The following is a 24,574-nucleotide window of genomic DNA, read 5'->3' as shown; positions in this document are numbered from 1 at the left end:
TTTAAGAAATTAAATAACTTCAACTGCAAGGATCAAATACACATATATGGATACGAGTGATAAAGTTTATGCTTTTTGTAGAAAATTGGAATTGTGGAGAAGAAATTTAAAGCAAAAAAACCTAACAATGTTTGTAAATGTGGATGATCGTGTTAAAACTTATAAGGCTGAAGAACAATATGTAAAATTTGTTTTTGGAACCATTGAAAATCATTTAGCCATGCTGGCAAAGAATTTTAAAAAGTATTTTCTTGCTGACGACAAATTGATTACAAGTTACGAATAGGTTCGGGATCCATTTCATAATACTCCCGAAGGGCTCTCAATTGCCGAGAAACCTTCATAGACTTCACGACAAGTGGCGAAACCAAAAGACAATTTAGTAATAAATCACTCTTTGGATATTGGGCAGGAGTAGATGACGAGTTTTCTGCACTAAAAACAAGGACATTTCGCATTCCATTACCATTTTCATCATCCTACCTTTGTGAAATTGGATTTTCTGCGGTGGCTTCTTTGAAGACAAAATATAGATCTCAGCTAAATATAGAAAAAGAACTGAAAGTGTTTATTTCTAATACTAAGTCTTCCTTCGAAAAATGTTACTCTGCAAAACAAGTCCAAGGAAGTCACTAATGATTATTAAATTTGTTTTTAATTTAGTAAGTTGTTTCAATTTAATAAGTTAATTATTAAATATTATGTCGAAATGTATTTTATTTTGTATGTGTGTGTGTGTGATTTCCTTTCAAATAGTTAATCAATTTTTTTTTAATAATATTTTTTCTTGGATATGCACGCGCCCCACAGGTTGAGAATCGTTTTTATAAGTATTTTTTTCAATTGTATGTGCAAGGTGAGTTGTTGTTTAATCTCCTCTTTTATGTGTGAAAATATCTTATCACATATAACACACAAACAAATTTAAAATTTTGTGAATATCTATGTTCATTTCTGGTATCAAATTAAAGAAAATACTTTAACACATAAAAAATAAACAAAAATATTTAATTTATAACACAATGATAATGCACAATTGTACAGAAAAAAGCTAATCAAATTTGTCATAAACTAGGTTTTTTTATTTGGATGAGTTCGATAATGTGCATCTAAATGACCTCTCTGAGTAAATGCCTTGCCACAAATATCACAGACAAAAGGTTTCTCTTTTGTATGAATACGGTAATGTGTTTCTAATGTATCTTTCCGAGAAAATGACTTATCACATTTATCACACACAAAAGGTTTTTCATCTGTATGAGTAAGGTAATGTTTCTTTAAAGCATCTTTGTAAGAAAATGTTTTCGCACATACAATACAAGCAAATGGTTTTTCGTTTATATGAGTTCGATGATGTGCATTTAAATTACTCTTTTGAGCAAATGCTTTACCACAAGTGTCACAAAGAAAAGGTTTTAAATTTTTATGAGTAATATAATGTTTGCTTAAAGTACCTTTGCGAGAAAATGCTTTAGCACACACATCACAAACAAAAGGTTTTTCATTTGTATGAACACGATAATGTGCATTTAAAGCATCCTTGTAAGAAAATTGCTTATCACATATATCACAAATGAAACGTTTTTCATTTGTATGAGTGCGATAATGTACATGCAGATTACCTTTTTGAGAAAATGCTCTGCAACAAATATCACAAACAAAAGATTTTTCATTTGTATGAATAACATAGTGTTTCTCTAAAGCACTTTTGTAAGTAAACACTTTATTACACATATCACAAACATTTTCATTTACATGAGTAAGTTTATGTTTCTTGTAAAATCCCATGTGAAAAAATATCTTACCACATATATCACAAAGCAAAGGTTTCTTATTTGCATGAGTACGATAATGTGCCTTTAAATTTCCTTTCTTGTAAAATGCCTTGTGACATACATCACAAATAAACGACTTTACATTTTTATGAATAATGGAATGGTTATTTAGTCTACATTTTTGAGAAAATGCTTTACTACACACATCACAATGGAAAGGTTTTTCATTTGTGGTAGTCTCAATTTCAACATGCCCATAATTAAAATCAGCATTTGCTTTTTTAATGTATTCTTTCATGGACACATTGCTCATATAGTATGTATTTCCTGGATTAATATCAGCTTGCATAATTAAGACTATGAATAAATTTTTCTCCACGTAGTTGAAATCTTGACACTATTTCCACAAGAAATAATATTTTTTTCATCCAAGTAAAGTCAGAATCAAGTCCTGGTTGACACTGAAGAACACACAAGCTTTCTCCCATTCAGATTCGATATCTCCAAAAGCCAAGTTATCTAGAAAAGAAATTCTATTTTCAATACAACGAAGATGTCCAAAAAAAAATTCTGCAATTCAAAATATTTGTTAAAATTTTTTTTGAATTGTTCACAATTGATAAGCAAGTTCAATGAAAGCAACTAGAAACGTTAAGGAAATAAAATATAGAAAAATAGGAAAATCAATAGAGCATATTTCATTTCCTCGCCCACTTGGTGTTACCACCTTGTTGTGCTGAGTAGATTTGCATGTGTCGATAACACATTGAACTATGCCGAGGTAACTAAGTTATAGGCATGGCCTCCTAAGCCGGGCAGGTCAATGATAAAGCACTAGATTAAGAATAACACCGCATCCTCTGGGTTAGGAATAAGGCTAACTCTCCTGTCGCGTAAAAAAATCGTCAAATTCAGAAATCTAGCGAAGCAAAAGCCGAAATGGCACTACCTAAACGAAAAGATTAAGAACTTGAGAACTGGATCTTGGAATGTTTGTAACACTTTATAAAAGTCACGCATTGAAAAATTACACTGAGATGTTTGAAGAATACAGAATTGATATTATGGCAATACAGAGAGGACAGGAAACGACATTTTGGAAATTAGCCAGATTGTTCTGGGTGACACTAAAATAAGAAAAATGCAGGATCAACATGCAGAATGCCTTATTGGAAACTTTCTACACTATGATGACTGTTCTTTAATATTGTTCTCGAAAAAGTCATGAGATATACACCAATGAAAAAATCAAAGGCGGAGACCTGACGGAAATAAAATGCCACATTTTTTGTAAAAAGGGAGGAGAGCAGTGAGAGACGTCGAAGAAGTTATTCCTTATTTGTGAGAAGCTCCGTGTGATTCGGGTTTCTGAGTTAGGATCCACCCAATAAAGATCGGTGGATTTCTGGAGCGGCCCCTAGATTAGTCATTTCGAGCTAACAGCCTATTAGCGTCTCTTTGGTGTCTATTTTCCGATTTGATCAAGAAACTATTTCATGATTAAACTTTCAATTGTTGTGTGAATTTTGTAAATAATATTAACCTAGATGAGAACAAGGTTAATTTTTTGTACATATATAAGACTGTAAATAAAAGAATTGTTTTGTTAACGCTATCTCTTATTTGATCGCTCTGGATCAAGATATTACAGCCTTAGATTAGAGATACAGGATTGCTACTAAAGGAAAAGTTTTCAGCGATCTAATCAGATCCTAGATATGCCGATGACAATGATATCATTGACACAAAATAGAATTTAATTCAAACATTTGTAGCTCTTGTGTAGCTGCTAGGGACATGGGCTAGACAATAAAAGAAATAAAAACCAAATATTTAGAAATAACTAAAAGAAAAATCAATCTTGAATTCCTTGAAATAAACGATTACAGGTTCGAAAAAGTCCCAGAATTCTAATACATCGAACACTATAGTAAATGAAAATCATGACATAAACCCAGAAATCAACAGCCGCATTATAACAGCAAACAGAAGTTTTTACGATCTAAAAAGAATTCTTAAAATGACTGCCTACATTAAAAATGGCATTTTTCGACCATCTTGGTCAAAAATATTTTAATTTAAACATTTTTTTTTCTAAAACCGGTTTTTTTTTCATTTTATGTTTTTTAGAAGCTGAGATATATCAAATTTAAAAAGTGCAGTGTACTTGAAAATTAACAGGAAGTCTCAGTCTGCAACCGGAAGTTGTTGTAAAATGCCACTTTTAACACATTTTTTACTTTTTTCTTAGTTTTGAATTGAAAATAATAATTTTATGATGTTGCTAATGCACGGCCATAACATTTGAACATACACTTTTTAAAATTTCTTGATGGTAACTGGCAACATTCTCACTCACTCGATCATGTGTTTACTTTGTAGTTCTCTTTTCGATTGTTATTTTTCTTTGCGAATTTTCACTGAAACCTATTTTTTTCTTCGTTTTATTTTGATAGTAAATCACATTTAACTTTTAACACATTAGTTTTGAACCACTGTCAGAGGACGAGACTTTAGCTGGTACCCCCCTCTCCACACTACACCACACCAGCGGGAGAACGTTTAGCCTGGACGGATTTAACGTGCACCAGGCCCGCTTACACAACAGTTCTTCGGTGGAATCGAGTCTCGAACCTGAAACCCTCCGGTTCTAAAGCCGAGACCTTACCACCAGGCCACAGCGGCCCTTCTAAAGCACACTGGGAAAACTTTACTTGGGAAATCCATTGGACTTCGGCAAAATATTATAAACATCATAAAGCCTGTATATATGTAACTTTGTCATCAAAAATTGTTAAAGAAATGCTTGCAAAGAATGACACAAAACGCTAATGAGAGTTTTAATGGTTTGCTCTGGAATATAGTCCTGAAACAACATTCTTTGAGCTCCAAAATCTGTTATTGTGGCTCTATGTTGCTGTCCTTCAGTCTAATGGAGGTGGCAATGGTATAAAAAGTGTGTTAAATCAATTGCATACAGAAGTTGGTAGTCACACTCAAAAAGGACTAAAGCTTTTTGACTATGAAAGTATTTGTAGTTCAAAAATGCATTCATTACCAGCTGTAAAAATTCATAGAAAAAAATGAGAGCTCAACAAAAGAAAAAATGCACTATACATGAAGAAAGAGAAAGTTTAACTTATAAATGTGGAGAATTTTAAACTGTTTTGTGAAGAGCAAATGCTTTTTTACATTAACTGTAAAGTTTAAACTCATTTTTCTAAAAATAATTTTTTTAATAGAAGTTGTAATCCATTAGCATGATATCTCCAGCATTAATTAATATTTTTTAATGAAATTTTCTTCATACTAATGTCTATGAAATGAACTAAAAGTTTTGATATAGAGTAAATATTTTTTTCATTTATACTCTTTTTTTGTTAGAAAATAGTTGCAAATTTAAAAGTACTGTCTACATTGCAACATAAAAACCTTCATAATATTTTTGCATTTTAATTAATCTCTTAGATTTTAGTTCATTTTGAAGATAACTATATTATGTATGTTATGTGTAAAGAAAACTTTAATTACTGAATTAGCATTTTGTGTAGAGTGTTAACCGTTTTGGTTAAATTTTGCTAAAATTTATATCAAATTTTTCAATTAAAAAATTTGGTCAATCACAGAAATTTTTTTTATAGATGTTTACTGTTTTTATATCCTATTTAACTAGAAAACACCAATTAAAGCTTGAAAAATAGCCTTTAAAAAAATTGTCTCGAACGTAGGCAGTCACCTTAAGTCAAAATTCCTGAACCGAACAAAAAATAATCAATATCTTCAAGATCCTGATTCGATCCCTTATTTTGTAAGTGTTGGACACTAACCAAAACAGCAGAAGATAAATTGCTAGTATTTGAAAGGAAAATTTTAAGAAAAATATATGGTGCTGTAAACGAAATCTATGTATGGCGAATACTTTACAACCATTAGCTATATAAAAAAATTCAAAGAGTCCAACATCATTAAAATCATTAAAACTTATCGAATGAGGTGGCTCGGACAGTTGCAAAGATTAAAAAACTCCAACATAGCAAAAACGCTGACATTTAGCAAGCCTACGGGTGTCAAACAAAAAGGTCAGCTACTCTTTAGGTGGCTTGACAATGTTGAAACCTAAACCTTTTAGGTGTTAGAAACTAGAAATCTGTGGCACTAGAAAGGCAGTGACAGTATAAACAGATTGGGATGGTCATGGCCTATTCCAGACTGTAGTGTCAGAAAAAAAAAAGAAAAACAGATGAAGATTTCATTTTATGTATACGAAATTACTACCGTTTCTGTCCAACCTTAATAGTCTAAATTCTCACTTTTTGTTCTCCAAAACTAAAAATTATATTTCCAAAAAAATGCATGGGACTTATTTTTATTTATCTTTAAATTTATAAAAATTAAACTCATTGGCCAGATATTGCGCATTAAGGCTTGAAAAAACACTTACTAGGGACATGCTGCATCTTTGACATTAAGTCTCAATCAGAAAATATTGCTGAAGGGATGAAAATGATTACTAACAATTCCTTTTCTTTTCTTTTTTCCCCCTTTTTTCAGTTTCTACTATTCTTTCACACTCTCCCTATATATATATATATATATATATATATATATATATATATATATATATATATATATATATATATATATATATATATATATATATATATATATATATATCTTGTTCAAATTTTAATCGTTAATAAAATACTTTTTATTCAATCCACTCAAGTTCAAATACATTTTTTTTAAACTTGTAGTAGATGACACTTGATGTTAATACCGTTTTCTTTCCAAATATTAATTAATTAATTAAATTTGTCCAATAATTTCTATTTGGTCGCCAAATCTGTCACCATGTCGCCAAACTCTGAGATACTGACGCGACACCTGATCATAAATAATATAAGAAAATAAGTAGGAATTCAATTTAAAAAATTTTGCCACTTAATATTGTAATTCTGTCATATGCATATATATATTAATATTAATTGAAATTATTTAATAGAAAGTTACTAAAATAAAAAAAAATTGTTGACCTAAGTAAGAATTGACTTAAATTTATATATATATATATATATATATATATATATATATATATATATATATTTGCCGTATGGGATAAATGGTAAAGATTAAATCCATCCATTTTGATTGCTCTAGTTTCCCTACACTTTCTATTTTCATGCAAGAAAGATTTAGAAAAAAAAAAAAAAAAAACTTCTGCTGTTGTAATAAACGCGGCTAAAAAATGAAATCGACCTGGGAATTTAATTTGTCATTTTCAATTATAAAACACGGCAAATGGACATACACATATTAAAAGACAGATGACCAAGTATCTAAACAGTTTTCTTAAATTTGAATAGATATATTGGGAACAGCATTATATTAGTTCACTGATCATTTGATTTGTCCACATTGTCAGTTACAGAAAGATTTACAACTTAAATTATCTTGCAATTATTTACATTTTTCTGAATAACAGATTATTCTTTATGAATATATTTTTCATTTGAATTGAAATTCGACAGTCTCAAAATTCTACTATTTTGTTGAATTGAAACTTAATCACTAACTAAAATCTTATAACTAATTAAAATTAAATATCAAGTTAATGAGGTAAATCCTTATGAACTGAATTTTCAATCAGCAATACTTTTTACCATAATACTCAAATGAAATAAAGAAATATTAATTATATGCATGCACTTTGAAAGATTAATATAAAGCTAGATTATATTTTAATGAAATATATCATTTCTACAATGTTGTATTATTTTGCATATGAAATCACTTAAAATCAACTTATAAAAACTGACTATATTATGTTCAAAAGGTTTGGAAATGGTAAGCCTTATAAAAAATTTTCAGAGTTGCTTTGAATATAAGTATATATACTCAAAAGAAAGAAAAAAGTAGGAGAAATATCTGCTTCAGAATTTACGTCACAAAGAAGGCAGTTGTTTTTATAATAATTTTAATAATGGGAAAATATACGATTAAAATTTTAATGTTACAGCATCGAAGCAATTGTTTGCGTCCCCAAAAACTCCTTTATGTTTTTTAATTTATTTGCAAATAAGAAAAAGGATAGGAAAAGATAAATATTATCAAATATTATAAACCATAAGATATAATAGAAACAAGAGATTGAAATCATAATGCTTTCCTACTTTTGGCTCATTAAAGGAAAAAGTTTGATATCAAAATATCAAACTTGTGTTGCATAAAATGTTTAAAACTCCTTTGTTTTCTCCAATATATGAAGAAAGGAAAACAATTTATTCAATCTAAATTTTTTTTTCTCACCCTGATTCTGATTAAATAAATAAATAATATCCCAATTAACACAAGACATTTCATAATATTTCCCAAATGTTGTTTGATATTCTGAATGTTGTACAACATTGCAAAAATATCATAACAATATGGGATGAGCATTTTGTATTAATTGGTATAAAATACTTATACAATAAACAGATTTATAAGAACACAGAAAGACAAACCAATTTAACTCCACCTAAATTTATAGAAGCACAAGCAAAATCTTCTATTATTTTATATAACTCTTCCTACAAACATAATTTAAGCAATTTTCAAAGAGTTTAGTCCTGATAGTATTAATACAAAAAATTAAAATTGAATTTATTAGCATTAACAAATACTAAAGTAATTTGAGCATACATGAGTTACAATGGGATATTACAAAATATCAATTCTTAACCATCAAATGGATTTTGATGGGTTTTTAAATTTGATGGGTTTTTTTAAAAAAATATTATTATTCTGTTACATGACAGCTACAACTAATAGCAAAAGATCATAGCATTTTTTGCTAGAAAATAATATTGCCATTAGAATATATAACAGAAATACAATTTTAGCTTTGTTCATTGTATTTATTACTAGCAATGGAAAGAGAACAAACATAAAATTTCTACAAATATCTCTGAATTTGAAATTTAATATTAAAAAAATCATGTGAATAATTGAAATGAATTTCTTTTAATCTAATTTGAATTAAAATATATAAATAAAATCATTTATGATATTTAAATAAAATGTCAGAAATATAATTTCTTTAGGGCAATTTCAGAAATGATAATCACATTTAATGCATGCAAAATCTTTATTCCATCGTATAGCAGAATGATAAACATGTGATGATTTTGTAAAACTGAATATTTATTCTCTTTCATGGGGAAAAAATACAGATACAACATTGTAAAGATGTATATCTGTGGTTTTCTGATTTGTATAGTTAGTTCTAGTATTTGCATTAACATCATATTTCATGTGAATAAGTTATGTTGCATAAAATGTTTAAAAAAGAAAAAAAAATTAAAATAAAGAGTATCATTATTGTTTAGCTCATTTTTCTACAAATCTTCTTTTTTTAATTTTAAATCTGTATACATTAGACATTCAAGCATTTTTTAAAAACTGATTTGAATTACATTAAAATGATTGGAAAATGAAAATTGAAACTAGTATATGGCAAATCAAAGTTTTATAATTTAGGTATAAGACTTTCTTATCAAAACTTAATATATAAAAGCATGATTAGGAATATTTATCAATTTCATATGTATGCACTACATGTACATGTATATAATTGTATTTTAATAAATTTGAAAGAACTATAAAATACATTGTAAAATGCTTTCCAATGGCAAAAAAGCCAAGATAAAAGGATACTATGTATTAAGTATCATAAAATTAAAAATTTCAGTGATTCAATTCATCTTAAAGAAGTGAATCTTAAGTCTAAATAACATTTTCCTTTTAACAAGCTTTCCTTTTGTATAAAAAGAACGGAAATGAGATACATTCAACATGAAACTTAGCTACAGACTTATGTAATCATAAGAAATATGAAAGATTAACCTGTTTGTATAGTAAAAACTATAATTTATTATTCACAAAAAGCTCAAGAAATGATTTTATTTTGATATAATTTTTTTATTTCTAGTATCAAGTAATCAGAAGTAATTTCGATTAAAAAAATTAACTTTTCAAGGATCTGAGCTTAATTTTTTGCTTCTTCATGTTCAGTCTATTAGAGGCCAATTTTAACATATATCAAAACAAAAAATTCATCTATTTTTATGAGCTCATTGATAAAAAAAAAAAAATCCCTGTTACTTTATAGCAATGATATGATACTTAATTTTAATATAAGTAAAATGATTATAAGTGGTAAATTCATAATAATATGATTGCAAGATTGAGTCTAGTTAAATAAAAGAAAATATTTTCATCTATTAAAAATGCTAGCTAAATCATAACTTAATTTGATTTTTGGACTATCATTATATTGTTTATATCTACTTAATATAAATTAACTATTCTCACATTAAAATAGCTCAGAATGAGCAGCTGTAAATGTTCTGATGAGAATGTACAATAAATATTTTAATTAAACTACCATTTATGAAAAGCTAATTTATAACATATTTTAAATAAAAATAATGTTGTTTTTAAATTCTTATATTAAAAAAATTCTTTCTCATTAATAAACTTCTAAATTATATATAAAATTGACATCAATGAGTGTTTTATTTATACAGACACTGAAAAATAAAATAAATATTGTATCATTGATACAAAAAATTTTAATAACTCGATTTATTACAAAAACGTTTCTATTATTGGTATTAGAGTATTTCCATTTTTAAAAAAGTGATACGTTTGATTAACACTAGGAAAATAACACTTATAATATTATCAAAAATCACTTATATACTTATTAAAATTAATATATCTTATTTCTTCTGTTTTATGGATACAGAAATAAAGATGAAAAATACTAAAAAACACAAAAAATGAAATACTACGAAACAGTTTCAATAATTTACCAAATCTGCATGGCTCATGTTGTTCAAAAGGTCGCTACTTTCAAAATTTATTTCCTTTTTCAGATAGTTCAGGCTATATCAATTTAATCTATTCGATTACATTTATGGCTATTTTTCGATGAGCTGAGAGATCGCCAAGCTTGAGATACTTTCGCCAATAGATAAGATGGCGGCAAATCGTCTAACTGAATTGGCTAAATTTAAGATCATGCAGCCAAATTTCATAGTTATCCGCGATTTCTGTTTACATCACGCAAAATCGTTAGCATTGTTTAGTTTACGGTAAGAACCTTATACCAGTGATAGGTCAGATATGTTCACTTGCGGATTTGAAATCTTAGTTCCGGATCCGGCTGCGATTCCGGAGCCGCATATCAGTTCTGAGGTCAGATCAAAAACTCAGATAAAATTGTTCTAAAAATTCTTTAATAATAAAGTTTTCTCTATTGAAATTTTAGTAATAATGCAATAAATAGTTTAATAAATTATTATTAGTAGTAACATAATTTTAATGAAATTAAATTAATGTTTGTTAATTAATTTCATTTGTTAATATTTAATTAAAATTTGTAAAAATGGTAGTAATTATAATTTTTAAATGAAATAATTAATATTCTGTTCTTTCTGTACTTATGATAATGAAATTTTATAAATTATTTGATTAGTTATTTTTTAGTAAGCGCATGTACCGTAGTTGGAAGAAAACCGCATTAAATTGGGTGAGATTGGGAAAACTGAGCTGGGTATTGCTTGAAATTTCAACATAAACGTAAAATGTTCGATCCTTTCCGCCTGAATATTGATATTGTTTTATTTTTATCCTTTATTTTTAGGAAGTGTGATTAATCTTTTCGAGAATTTAAGTTTCAGATAAGAATTTTAAAATTTTGTCATGTCAGTTTTATTCTTGTTTCCAAACCTAGAATTTTATTTTAAAAAAATATGATAATTCCTATATTAACTTAAATCCCCCACATGTTCCCAAGTGTTCTAAAGCAAAAAGTATAAATATTCGTATCGTAACATACTAATAAGGAAATACTAAATGGAAACAAAATGTAAAATACCTGCAAATAAGACTTTGTAATAATGTAGAACACAAGCAAATAACATATATTTATTAATAAATCCCTGTTCATTTCCACTTCTTGCACTTTTTCTATACATATACAAATTTCATAGTAATTTCTAAACTGATTTTCTACTTGTTGACATATTTTAAACTGGCATACCAAAGATTCTCTATTATATAAAAAATACGGACTTAATTTTATTTTATTAAGTCTATTAGTATTTTATTATTAAGATTCTAACAACGGTTTTTATATTCATAATTTTCAATTTAGAAACAATATATATATATATATATATATATATATATATATATATATATATATATATATATCCATTTTGCTACTTGTTACATTCTAAATTTGATATAGTAAGGACTTAAGGAAATGAAAAATAATATATTTTAATTAATTCACATTTCAATTGCACACCTCATTCAATAAAAAAATCAAATAACAAAGATGATCATTTTAGAAAGTTATATTAGGACATAAAGATACACTAATATAAAAATACAATACAATACATAAAGATACAATAATCGTATATTGTAGATACTCTTTACAATATGCAATTTTTGCTTCATTTACTTATATGTTTTTTTATAGCAAATTCTTGGTGATATAATTTTTTTTGGAAGAAATCTTCTGATTTGATTTAATAGAGAGCATGAATAAGGAAGTAAATCGTTCTTCGTTCTAATGCTTGATTTTTTTTATTATTATTTTTATTATTATTATTATCTTCAGTCGTGAAAAAGAGCTTTCTACAGATACGATGGTAATTAGCGAGATCAATATAATTTTTACAATATTTAGAATTAAAATTTGGAATTACAACTCATATAATTTTTTTAATAAGTGCTGTTATATTATGATCTAAAGAAGAAAATTCAATTTTTTTTTGTTTTGTTTTGTTTTTGTTTTTTTGTTTCAGAAAATAAATCTATGCAATCAATATCATTTTGGAAAATTAAATTTAAGTTTTTATAACTTTAAAGATCTTGAGTAAATTTGTGGATATTATTCGAATTGTATCAAAAATTTGAAACTCATACGAAGTCTCATGTTCGGGGCAAAGTTCAAATGCTTCCTTAAAAGAAATAATCAGGCTATTATCAGAAAATATTGGAATTTGAAATATTTTTTGCCAAATGATATTGGCTTCAGCCGATCGTTTTCTGTAAAACATTTTTGTTTTTGTTTGCTTCCCGCCCATTTCTTTTATTCTTAATTCAAGAATCATTTTCAACTCCTCAGCCATTTCCATTGTAATAATTAAAGAGGATATGTCATATTCACCACAATTTTCTTTTAAAAAAAAGCTAATATATTGTTCCAAATATTTTTGGTTACAATTCATTCCACTTTTAGAATAGGTATGGTAAATTATAACTTTTAACATTAGAACTGTATTTCTGAGCCAATCATAAATTATTGTTTGAATACTTTCTCATGTGAAAATGCAAAAATAGAGTTTTAAATCAGTTTTTAGTTTTTTTCGCCCCCCCCCTTCATGCTCATGGATTTGTTATTCGCAATAAATAATATTAAATTCGTTAAAAAAAAATGATTGTTTCAAGTTTTTGTTTTTCCGTGGTCTCAAAGCACTAGTAATTCTTTGATTCCTATTAAGAATTTTCTATCAAATATATTAAATCTTCTTCCAGATTTAAAATTAAGATCCTTTGATTAAATCATATGTTTTTGAGATAATGCAGTAATCCATATAAAAATGTTCTTTTAAGAAAGCTGTAATGCAAATACTAAACGCTGCTGTTCATTTTCGTATTACATGTCCTCACTCCTGTAATTTGATACAATATGTATAAATGAACAAATGATTTTTTTAAAAGTCGTCTTATCTTATAATAAACAAAGTCAGTTCCAGTTTTCAATAAAAGATTTTTCGCTTAACACACAAATTACCCTCATGGAGTGGAAATTAACATATAAAACAACAATTAAAAAATATTTCGTTAACTAATGTTTAGTTGGTTTTTATTTTTATTTCGGTTTGAACTACAAAGATCTGAAACGCACCTCTGGGATGACAGCCTTTGTAGCTAAAAATCCCTAAATCCCCCTCTTTCAAACAAACGAAACGCACCTCACAATTTTAATCAGTAATTAGATGGTGAAAATGAAATACGAGCTAGCATTCGTTTCCCAAGCTTGCTCGTTCCACCAACAGGAAAACGTCTAATGACAGATATTTTAATTATGTTTTGTCAAATTTGATAAATAATTTTACAAAAATCATTCATTAATTTCAAAAATACCATCTTTAATCAAAGAGCATAAGCAGGTAAGTATACAGATAAATAGTCTGTATGTAACTTTTGAATATATTCCAATAATTGAATGGACAGATTATAAATTACACCAGACAGAGCTTATTCTATAATAAAACTAAAAAATGTTTAATTACTGTTCTGATGGCTTAACTAAGCCATATTCAGTTAATAGTAGAGACAGCATTTTTTTTTTTTTTTTGTGTGTGTGTGTACGCGAAGGGAAATGAGCAAGATGATGATGATTTAATCTTTAAGCTAATACTCTAGTAAAACTTCATTTTTCACTGATGAATAATAATCATAAATTTATCTGTAAAATACTAAAATGTACCATTGTGTTAAAAAAAAAAAAAAAAAAAAAAAACAGAATCTTCTAAGTAAATATATGATATAAATCATATGAAAAGGTTGTAATTTTATTGTCAAATTAAATAAATTTATATGTTTTAATGAGTTCATATATTCATCTTCTGTGAAAATTTACATTTCAGTTTGAATATTTTGAGATGTCTGATAATTAGAAAAATAATTAAGATTAATCACGTTTTTTTCGAAATTTATCAAATGTGTGCCGCCATTCATATTCTTGGTTTGTGTAAAAATACCATTGAAACAAAAGGAATATTTAATTAGCAATTTTCTCATAAGAAATACTTGTTTCCAAGTCTCCAAGCTTAATACTTGCTATTCATTCTCCAGTATTATTATCTATAGTAACAAAGAAACGGTTTCACCAGAAATAAACATAACCCTAAGAGAAAGTGAACCTGACAATGGATATTCTATGGAATCTTTTATTATTTATTAATACCTGGTTCTCCAATCTCCGATTTTCAAATGAAGAAACTTTCTCTCCTTAAATAAATAAAAAAATATTTATTAACTTAACAAAGAGGAGGAGAAATAATGGTGATGGAAATAAAAGAACGCATAGTTAAATTACAATTTATATAAAAAATAAATTGGGGGAGGGGGATGAGAAAAAGAAATAAATCAAACGTATGAAAACAAAAATTATTTATAATGAATCGAGGAATAAGTTCAAGGATGTATCAAATAAATAATAATTTTTGAAATGTTAAATAAAATACAAAGTGTTTGCATGTTTTATTGTGTTAATTTAATCATTAATAACATAGTATTCTTGTATTAAAATTGAATAGAATAAAAAACAGTTTTTATAAATAGTTAAAATTAATCATCAGTGCAATTAGGAATTGCTTGCGAAATCCTATTTTGATAAGACGATGAGTTGTAAAATCGTATAATATTAAAAAGAAGAAAAAATGACTTTTCTTTCCACTCTTAAATTACTTTTTAAGAAAGCATTTTCATAGGATTATAGTCGCTTTAATTCATAGTTACTATTCTGACAGAGCGCCAAATCTCTTTATCCAAGAGCACTGAGATGTGTTCAAACGGCCTTGATATCAAATCTGGAAATTAAGGGAACCACGATAAATTGCAGTAGTTATTAGAATTCTAAAAGGTTGAGGCTGCGATGGCCTGGTAATAAGATGTCTGTTTCAGGATCGGAGATCTTTAGATTCCAGACCTGATTCCATTAAAGAAACTTCGTGTAAGCGATTTGGGACGTGTCAAATCGTCTGGCCAAATATCCTCTCGAATATCTGTTGATCTGGTGCGGAACGTTGGAGAGAGAAGACCATGCCAGCTGATGTACCATTCTCGTCATCTGACTGTGGTTCGAAATTTCGAAACCTATCTTAAAATGACTTTAGTGTTGCTTTAAAATCGGATGTTAATATAACTAAACAAAAGGAAAACTCTCTATAAAGAAAGATTTTACTTAATTTGCTAAGTGGTTTGCAGACTTCTGAACAAGTGTTTTTCTTGAGAGTACCACTCTTTTTTTCCCTCAAACACTAGACCTTAGTATTTTTTCCCCTTTATATTTTCCTTTTTAATCGATATTCCCAATGGGCAATCATATTGTATCATTTTGGGCAGCTCAAATTTTTTGCTTATTTTCAATGTCAGCCATATTTTGAGTTAACGTTCCATACCAAAAAATGGCATGTGCATGGACGGCATGTAAACATTGTAAAATATTTGAAAATCGGATAATTTTCTTATTTTGAAATGTTTATTGACTTAGCCACTCGGTATTTCCGAGCGATATAAATACGATTTTACGTGCTGTTATCTACGTCACAATGCGATTCAGAATCCACTCAGTGAAAATTTGTTATGAATGAATTACAAGACCGTTCACAAAAAGAGCTGTACGCTGACTAACATCATCAGGCTCTTAAATGATATAAACAAATAGAAGGTCTGTCACTACTCACCGGTATACGGCCCTTGAATCACAACAGGTAAAAAAAAAAAAATGATTGAAATATACTGAGTAGTTACAATATCATTTATATCTGAGGCTTTACTCTAAATTTCTAGTACCCAGTACTGTTACATTTATAACATTTACACATTTTATTTTTTATTACATTAACATCATTATATGTTTCTCTTATTTCATATAATCCTTTAGCATTTAATAAGAAAACAATGAAAAAATTAATTTTTTTTAATTAATTATGCCATGAAGCATTCAATCTTCAAGCCACACTAAATAGCTCTAGCATTGAAATCAATAAATTTTGTGTTTGAATCCTTCAACAGTACTTAGCATAACATACTGAGAATTATCTTTACTTGTATGCTTCATGTGAATTTGAATATATATTTATTATTAAAAGTGTATGTAAATTTCCAGAAAATCACTCCTATAATAATTTTTCATGTTTTTATTACTTTTCAAAGCTTTAAAGTGCTAAAATCATATTTTTTTTTAGGAAAAAAAAAAAAAAAGATTTATTATGGTTATTTTTATTATGTGGAGCATTTGTGTAACCATCAATCAGTCAGTAACTAAGATAAAGAAAACTTCATTGAGCCTTATTGTTTTCATTTCCTTAAAGAGTTTACTTCAAACTCGGGTGTTGAAATATACTCTTTATTTCACTGTGAATAAACAATATGAACTTTATTCGGCCTTTCTGCAAAGAAATCTTAATATTATTTAGTCTTATTAAATTAAATATTGTCTTCTATTCTTATTTTAATGATTTATTAATTATATTTTTCATTTTTATTTATGCTTTAAAATTATTTAATTTAAAAAAAATGTTTGTTTCCCGTTATTTTATATTTATAGAAAGAAATTTTCTTTTTATAAATAAATGTCTGTAATTGTACAGTCTAAACACATTCTCATATGTCCTTCACTTTTTTTAACTCCTCATTTCTTTTAAAGTGTGCCATTTTTATTTTATTCCTTTGTTTTGATTTCCTCCCCCCTTATAAAAGTTAAAATGGATATATAAATATATTTAGGAAATATGTCAAAATTCTGTTCTACTGTTTTTATTTATCAATTGTAACAGAATTGCTGTTTCTTTTATTATAATTATTGTCAATAATGTGATTGACTATGATGTAAATTATTTAAATAAACATTTGTTTAATAAATTATTTTCTCCAAAATATTGGAAAAAGGGTCATCTTCAGCAATCAGAAATATTCTAATTATATATTTTGCCAAGGCCCATTGTCTAAGATGTTATTTCATTCTGTTTCAAAACATTTGAGTTTTTAGTTATTTTATTTTATATTAATATAAGGAATTAAACAACACAAAAATGGAAAATTAATGGTAAAAAAATTATGCTAATTATGACAGTTCACAATATAAGAAAACAGTTGTTAAATACTAATGATAACTCCTCAATGTAAAGTTTCTTGTAGAGATTTTTTTTTTTTTTCAAAACTTCATTGGTTTAAAATCCTTATGAAAATGTTATTTTTCTCCATTAAATAATCCAAATAATTTTTTCATTGTTTAATTAAGTAAGTGTTTCTAAAGAACTTTTTATAATTAAGTTATTTAGGAAATTTCATAAAATATAAATATCATATTTCAGAAAAAATGAAGTTTATGTGTGTGTGGGGGGGGGGTGCAATTCCCATATTATAAGAAGTAATGCTTATATAGCCGCATCTCTGTGAAAATTGCTTTTTTCTCCCTTAGACATTATTAATTATAATAACATATATTAATATAAAGTATATAGAGATAAAAGGTGATACTAAAAGATAATTTTCTTTTCCAGATCATTTTAATGATGGCCTGATGTAACTGAAAGAAAAAAGTTTTATTTGAAATCAAGATGGACAAAGCATAAATATTCCCCAATGAAAGACTTTCTTTTTTATAATAGCACAAGCTAATTTTCAGGTGATATTTCTGTTTGTATCATGCACAATGCAGGTTTCTCTTTATGAGAAAGACATGCATTTGACAAGTGATTTGTGTATAAAAGAATCTGATGACAATGCATATGAACAAAATCAACCAATTTGTGCTGATGAAAAACCATCTATATGTCATATCTGCTGTCAGACATTTTCTGAGAAAAGTGATTTAATGACGCATATTTTTACTCATTCAAATGAAAAATCTGATTTGTCTCAAGCATGCCATGAAGAACTTTCTCAAAACCAGTTATTAAACCTTCAATATCGTAATGAAACAGATGAAAAAAGTTTTGTTTGTAATATCTGTGGAAAAGCATTTTCTTTAAAAGCTGTTTTCAACAGACATTATCTTATTCATACAAATGAGAGACCTTTTGTTTGTGAAAAATGTGGTAAAACATTCAAACGTAAAGGTGTTTTAAGCAGACATTATCTGACTCATTCAAATGAAAAACCTTTTGTTTGTGAAATATGTGGCAAGGCATTTCATATGAAATGGCTTTTAAAGAGCCATTTTCTTGTTCATAAAAATGATAAATCTTTTGTTTGTCACATATGTGGCAAAGCATTTGCTCGAGAAGGTTATTTAGATGTTCATCATCGAGCAAATCACACAAATGAAAAGAATTTTGCTTGTGATATATGTAGCAAGACATTTTTTCATAAAGCAGTTTTAAAAAGACATTATCTTACTCATTCAAATGAAAAACCTTTTGTTTGTGATATGTGTGGTATGGCATTTTCTCGTAAAATAGTTTTACACAAACATTATCGAACTCATACTAAAGAAAAACCTTTTGGTTGTGATATGTGTGGGCAGGCATTTTCTAGAAAATCTACATTAAACAGACATTATCGTGGTCATTCAAATGAAAAACCTTTTATTTGTGATACTTGTGGTAAAGCCTTTCCTCGGAAGCATAATTTAAATGAGCATTGTCGTATTCATACAAATGAGAAACCTTTTATTTGTAATACATGTGGTAAAGCATTTTCTAGAAAACGTAATCTAAATCAACATCGTTGTAGGTGTGCATAGGAAACATATTTGTTTATATGTGGTAGGGCATTTTCTCAAAAATAGAAACTAAACATATTTTCTTCCTCATTGTGGTAAAAAAGCCCTTTGTTTGTGAAAAGATATATTATCATGAAAATAATTTTTAAAAATTGTCACATTCATACAAATGAGAATTACTTTGTTCATTATGCACATGATATGGATATTTTCAGGAGAATTAGTTATTTTGAAATTTTCATTTACATCAAAAGAAATATAAAAATAATTATATAATGAGACATTTTCTATAAAAGTGATTTTTATTTCTTTGTAATTTTCAATCTTCTAGGAATTCTTAAGGTGCTATTATTTATATGTTATGGTTTCTTAAAAATAGAAATTACTTAATTACTTATGATGTAAAAAAATTGTTGTAAGATGTCTCTCAGAAATATTTACATATTTCTTACCATGTTCATACTAATAAAAAAAAGTCTTGTTTGTTTTGAATATATATTTTCTCATAAACGTATCTTATAATCCAACTAAAAATATTTGAGAAATATTTATTTATGAAATAGGCAGCAAGATATTTTCTGTATAAAATATCATTTGATTGCAATTGTATAGATGAAAAACACCTTTCATATAACATTAGTTGGAATTTTTTTCAAAATCCATTCTTTTATCTAATATAATCATGTTTATCGAGCAGTTTTGGTAGTAAAATATGATATGAACCAGTCAGTTTTTGAAATCAGCATGTGTTTATTCATAAATTTTGTAAAATAATCAGCTAAAAATTATTATCTGAATTAAATACAATAGGTAAAAGTATAGTTTAGTGTGCCCCTTTCTTCGCCAAGGATGCCAAGTCGCCAATCAAGATGGCGGACAAAATAAACAAATACTTCTGAGGAATAGTTATGGTTACCACTTTCTGCATTAAAATTATGATCTGTACCAAGTATTGTTTTATTTGAGATTTTTTTTTAACCTTTGGTATCACTATTTCTACTTATCTTAACAGTTTTTAAATAAAGAAGTGTGTCGGTCTGTTGTGTAGAAAGCAAATTTAGAGTATGCGATGCCTTCAGCATCTGAAGATAGCACTGCACAGAACTTTTTAACTTTAAAAAAAAAGAAAGAAAGAAATCACCGAGCGACTTTACTAGTAGCGGGAGCAGGAACCTAGTAGCTTCTCTAGCACATTGAACATAAAGTTTGTGTGGCTAACAGGAACAGTACATTACCAAAAGAAAAGAAAGAATAGAGGAAGAAGCAATCAATATATTCTCCATACTAAATTTCAATCAACCATCTTTTTCCTAACTATTAACTTGATATATATATATATATTCCACTTGCCCTTCATCCATTCTGCATATTCGAAATACTTCCTGCCATCTCATTCACCTGACAACCATTTTTACACAATATCAAGAAACATAAATTATCAAGAGAACCTTCAGAGCACAAAAAGAATTGCGAGAGCTGCAAGGAATTCAATTGCAGTAGATTTTTAAAGTAAGAATTCAGTCGCTTTCTTAAAGTAAGTATTCAGACGATTTCTTCAAGTGCATTTTAACAATTAAATATTTCAAAAGAATAAATATTTTTTGTTCGTATTCACATTAAAAATAAAATTGCAGTGTCTTACTAGTAGTAAAAAAAAACTCCTAATTATAATACAGAACTAAATTAAAGTCTTTAATAGATATATATTTTTTATTTAACATTTTTCATAAAATAGTTGTAGTTCATGTACAACTGAACCAAGGTTAAAAGTAGTAAAGAAAACATCATTAGAGTTGCTAGAAGATCATTTCATTTTGTTGCCACATTGGTGACAAATCCGAGGGCACACTAAACTACATTTCTACAGTTTCATTTACTACTTATTATTTTTAAAAAATTGCATTTTATGTTTCTATTACAATCTAAATTTTTGGAGATATTTGTTGTATTTCATATGACTATGCTGTAAAATGATTTATTTTGATGGTTAATATTCATTGTGGGATAAATGAAATTTTAAAGTTATTATTTCTCTTATCAAATTCTGACACAGTGAGTTGAAATTTAAAATATCATGACTGAAACAATTAATATACATTATATAAACTTTACATTTCACATATCATTTTATGGTGCTGCATTTGTTTTACTCTTCGTAGATTTAAATAAATATTGTGAATGTCTACTTCTTTCTGAACTTAGTTGAGGCCTAATGAGTTAAATCTTGTCTTAGTAGGCTGCAGTTAGGGTTCAGCTTATGCTACATTCTCAACTAGTATTATTTGAAAACTAATACCCTGGTATGTGCTAACAAAAAGAATTGTTCACTATGATTGAACCGAACACTAGAAGTTTTCTTTCAATTACATGTGATTCAATTTCTGCAGAAAATATTCCATAAGGGAAATTTCGTTTTACTTGCTGGATCTCAAATCATACATCTACATAAGATGATAAGTGTTCCACAATTGCACTGATCAACAGAAAATACCACATTTCAGCTTTATCACAAGTCCCTGCCTCATGTGCTTTGTTAGATTATATAAGCTATAATGAAATAAAATTAGTCAACTACAAAAACTTTCTCTTTCTCTCCTTTCTTTGCTAGAATATTTCTTTTTCTAATTTAGGTGCTTCCTTCTTTCTCATGAATTTTTAGAGAAATAATTATGATGTTATTTTCTTAATACTGCATTTTCACCATAACAACACTTTTGATATCATATGGTATGATGCAATGTACGAAAAAAATTCTTTTGGATACTTTTCTGATGCTTGTCATTATGCTTTTATTGAAAATTTTTGATATCAATGTTATAGATCAATTAAAATAATTCCTTCCATTAAACTACTCTTAAAACAAAAACAGTGCAATTTTTCAAATTTAAACTATTATTTTATGATTTTAATTATTAAATTTATATCTAAAATTATTAAGTAGAAAGACATAAAAAATGTTATGCCATTCGAGAAAGAATTTCACATTACATAAACATTTTGTGTTTTCGAAAAAGAAACAATTAGAAAGAATCAAGAAGAAATAAATAATATGAATCAATGTCTTATTTTCAAAATAATTATAATATAAAAAGAGAAGTGAATATTCCCTACAATGTTGAAAGCAAAAGAAGGCCTGTTATAGCATCCAATGTAAACTAAATGGCTATAACCAACAATTGTGCATAAGTAATGGTTGAATCTTAATGACCATCACGAGTGTGCATTCTCTCCTGTTGTAGCTATGTCTTGTTTTTGGTATGGAGACAGCAAGCTCGATAACATTGCATTATTTAATAAGGAGGAAAGAAACAGCTACCAGAAGCTTCTTATTTCCATTTATGGGAATTCCCCTCCTCATTGGTATTATGGGAAATAATATGAAATTTTTGAAAAGCTGATTCAACAAAACATGAGTGGATGCAGTTGTAAAAATATGTTTCGAGTAAAAATATGAACATATATAAATGGATTATATGCTAACATTTCATTTTATTAAAGTGTTTTTTTGAAGATATGATAAAAATATTAAACTGTTTAAATCAATTTTCTTATTTGCAAATTTTTCTATTAAAAATTAATTAAATATGTAAATGCCATACTAAAAATTTTTGCAAATACTATTATATTTCATCTGATAAAAATTTATAGCAACTCTAATAATAATAATATCAATTCTTTATTTATGACTTTTTAGTTATTCTAAAATTAATTCTGATTAAATCGTTTTTATTTCGTATAAATGTTTGAAGTTTTGTAAATTTTAACATCATACAATAATTTGATAAATTGTCGAATTATGTGGCCTGTGTAAATCTGATTTAATATATCGAGATTAAGATTAATTTAAAATGGGCTTAATTTTTTATAGATGAATAAAAAAAATTTTTATTGATCTATAATAATTTTTTTACATTAAATATATTTTATTATAATTTAAAAAAAAATTACTGCCATAGATGAATTTGAAACAAAAATATTTTCTTTGGCAAACACCTAGATATTTTCTGTCGTGCATATTCCCGATTTTCTTATTTGAAATTGTATAAAATTCATATTCGGATATTTTTGTATGGAGGTTAGGTTTGGAAAGCTACAAAGCATTTCAAGGTAAAAGGGAAGAAAGGGGATTTTTCACTAGAAAATTTAGATTAAAATGAAAATAAATATGAAGATGAGCTCCTTACGCAAATACGATTTGCATGTATTTGAAGATGAAACATTATGAAATCAAATGGCGAGTTGTCCTTGATTTTTTATTTAACAATTCCTAAGATGTACAAGGAAATTTGAATTTCACTTATTTGCAGATAAACGCAAAAATAAGTTTTTTATCATTTGATTCATTGTATTTCTCCTCACGAACCTTTTTTTCTATTGTAATATTGATATTTGGCATGAATATGAGAGTTTTTTAAATCTTTCTTTTGATACTTGGTTGTCCCACTGGAGGGGGGGGGCACCTCGTAATTGAAGATAAGAAGCTTCCGACATGGTGATTGGCTTTCGCCAGCCTGATGGATACAAAAAAGGTTGGGGTCTGGCTCCTCCCATCGAAGATGGAACGTACTTCCCAAGGGAAGGGTTGTATCGTGGCCGGTGATGGCCCTTAGAACTCAACCACATTTCCCGCCAGTGTTATTGTTGCGGCGGTCCGGTCATTCAGATTTTTCAGTGTGCCTTCCGGCTGGTCATATTAGCCAGTTTATGTTAAGGTTATGATACTTGGCGATTATCTGATGATTAATCTCTGTCATGTGGTTAAGTGTGCTCGAAAATCGAAAATTTGTCTTTAGATGCATTTTTTCCCCCAACCAATTGAAACCAAAATTTGGACATAGCTACAATTGTAGTCACAAAGTCACTTAAAAAAATTTCTATATTTAAGTCATTTTAAATGATTGTGCTTGTGAAAGTACAGACTGTCGAACCTAGACAGAGCTTTTTCTAATTTTAATAAATATCTACTCTTTAGATGTTAAATTTCAGTATAAAATTTTATACATCTAGTTCTTTTCGCTTTGCAGTTATTGTGTTAATTTGTATTCGAACAGACAGATTTTCTCACAATGGTTTTCGTTTAAAATTTAATAGAAATCTACAAATTTGGTACAAAACACAGTCGCCAGATTTCGTCCATTTGGGTGAAAACGTTTTTCAGTTATCGTGGTCACAGACGAGCAGACAGTCATAATGGCAAAAATGAGTTTTCGTACTAACAGAGGTCTGAAACATGGAGATTCAAATTTTTTGACGATTAATATATTTTCTTTATATTTCGTAT

At 27.5% G+C, this 24,574-nt stretch overlaps 2 protein-coding genes across 2 annotated transcripts; one reads left to right on the top strand and one right to left on the bottom strand.

The window, feature by feature from the left end:
* Window positions 1-1,066: 1,066 nt before the first annotated feature.
* Window positions 1,067-10,885, bottom strand: LOC129988845 (gastrula zinc finger protein XlCGF17.1-like). The gene is made up of 2 exons (XM_056097121.1): window positions 10,631-10,885; window positions 1,067-2,294 (listed from the first exon to the last, which is right to left on the bottom strand). Exon 2 carries the CDS (start codon window positions 2,122-2,124, stop codon window positions 1,072-1,074), a length of 1,053 nt encoding a protein of 350 aa, XP_055953096.1. The 5' UTR covers window positions 2,125-2,294; window positions 10,631-10,885; the 3' UTR covers window positions 1,067-1,071.
* A 5,247-nt stretch (window positions 10,886-16,132) lies between these two features.
* Window positions 16,133-19,618, top strand: LOC129988783 (oocyte zinc finger protein XlCOF6.1-like). Its single transcript, XM_056097052.1, has 2 exons — window positions 16,133-16,336; window positions 18,131-19,618. Exon 2 carries the CDS (start codon window positions 18,283-18,285, stop codon window positions 19,312-19,314), a length of 1,032 nt encoding a protein of 343 aa, XP_055953027.1. The 5' UTR covers window positions 16,133-16,336; window positions 18,131-18,282; the 3' UTR covers window positions 19,315-19,618.
* The last annotated feature ends 4,956 nt before the right edge of the window (window positions 19,619-24,574 follow it).

This window comes from Argiope bruennichi, chromosome 10, assembly GCF_947563725.1.
Source record: "Argiope bruennichi chromosome 10, qqArgBrue1.1, whole genome shotgun sequence".
NCBI lineage: Eukaryota > Metazoa > Arthropoda > Arachnida > Araneae > Araneidae > Argiope > Argiope bruennichi.
This window is presented reverse-complemented; position numbering and strand designations above follow the sequence as displayed.

Excerpts from the sequence above, each read along its gene's own strand:
- LOC129988845 (XM_056097121.1), bottom strand. The coding sequence starts at position 2,124 with ATGCAAGCTGATATTAATCCAGGAAATACATACTATATGAGCAATGTG.
- LOC129988783 (XM_056097052.1), top strand. The coding sequence starts at position 18,283 with ATGCAGGTTTCTCTTTATGAGAAAGACATGCATTTGACAAGTGATTTG.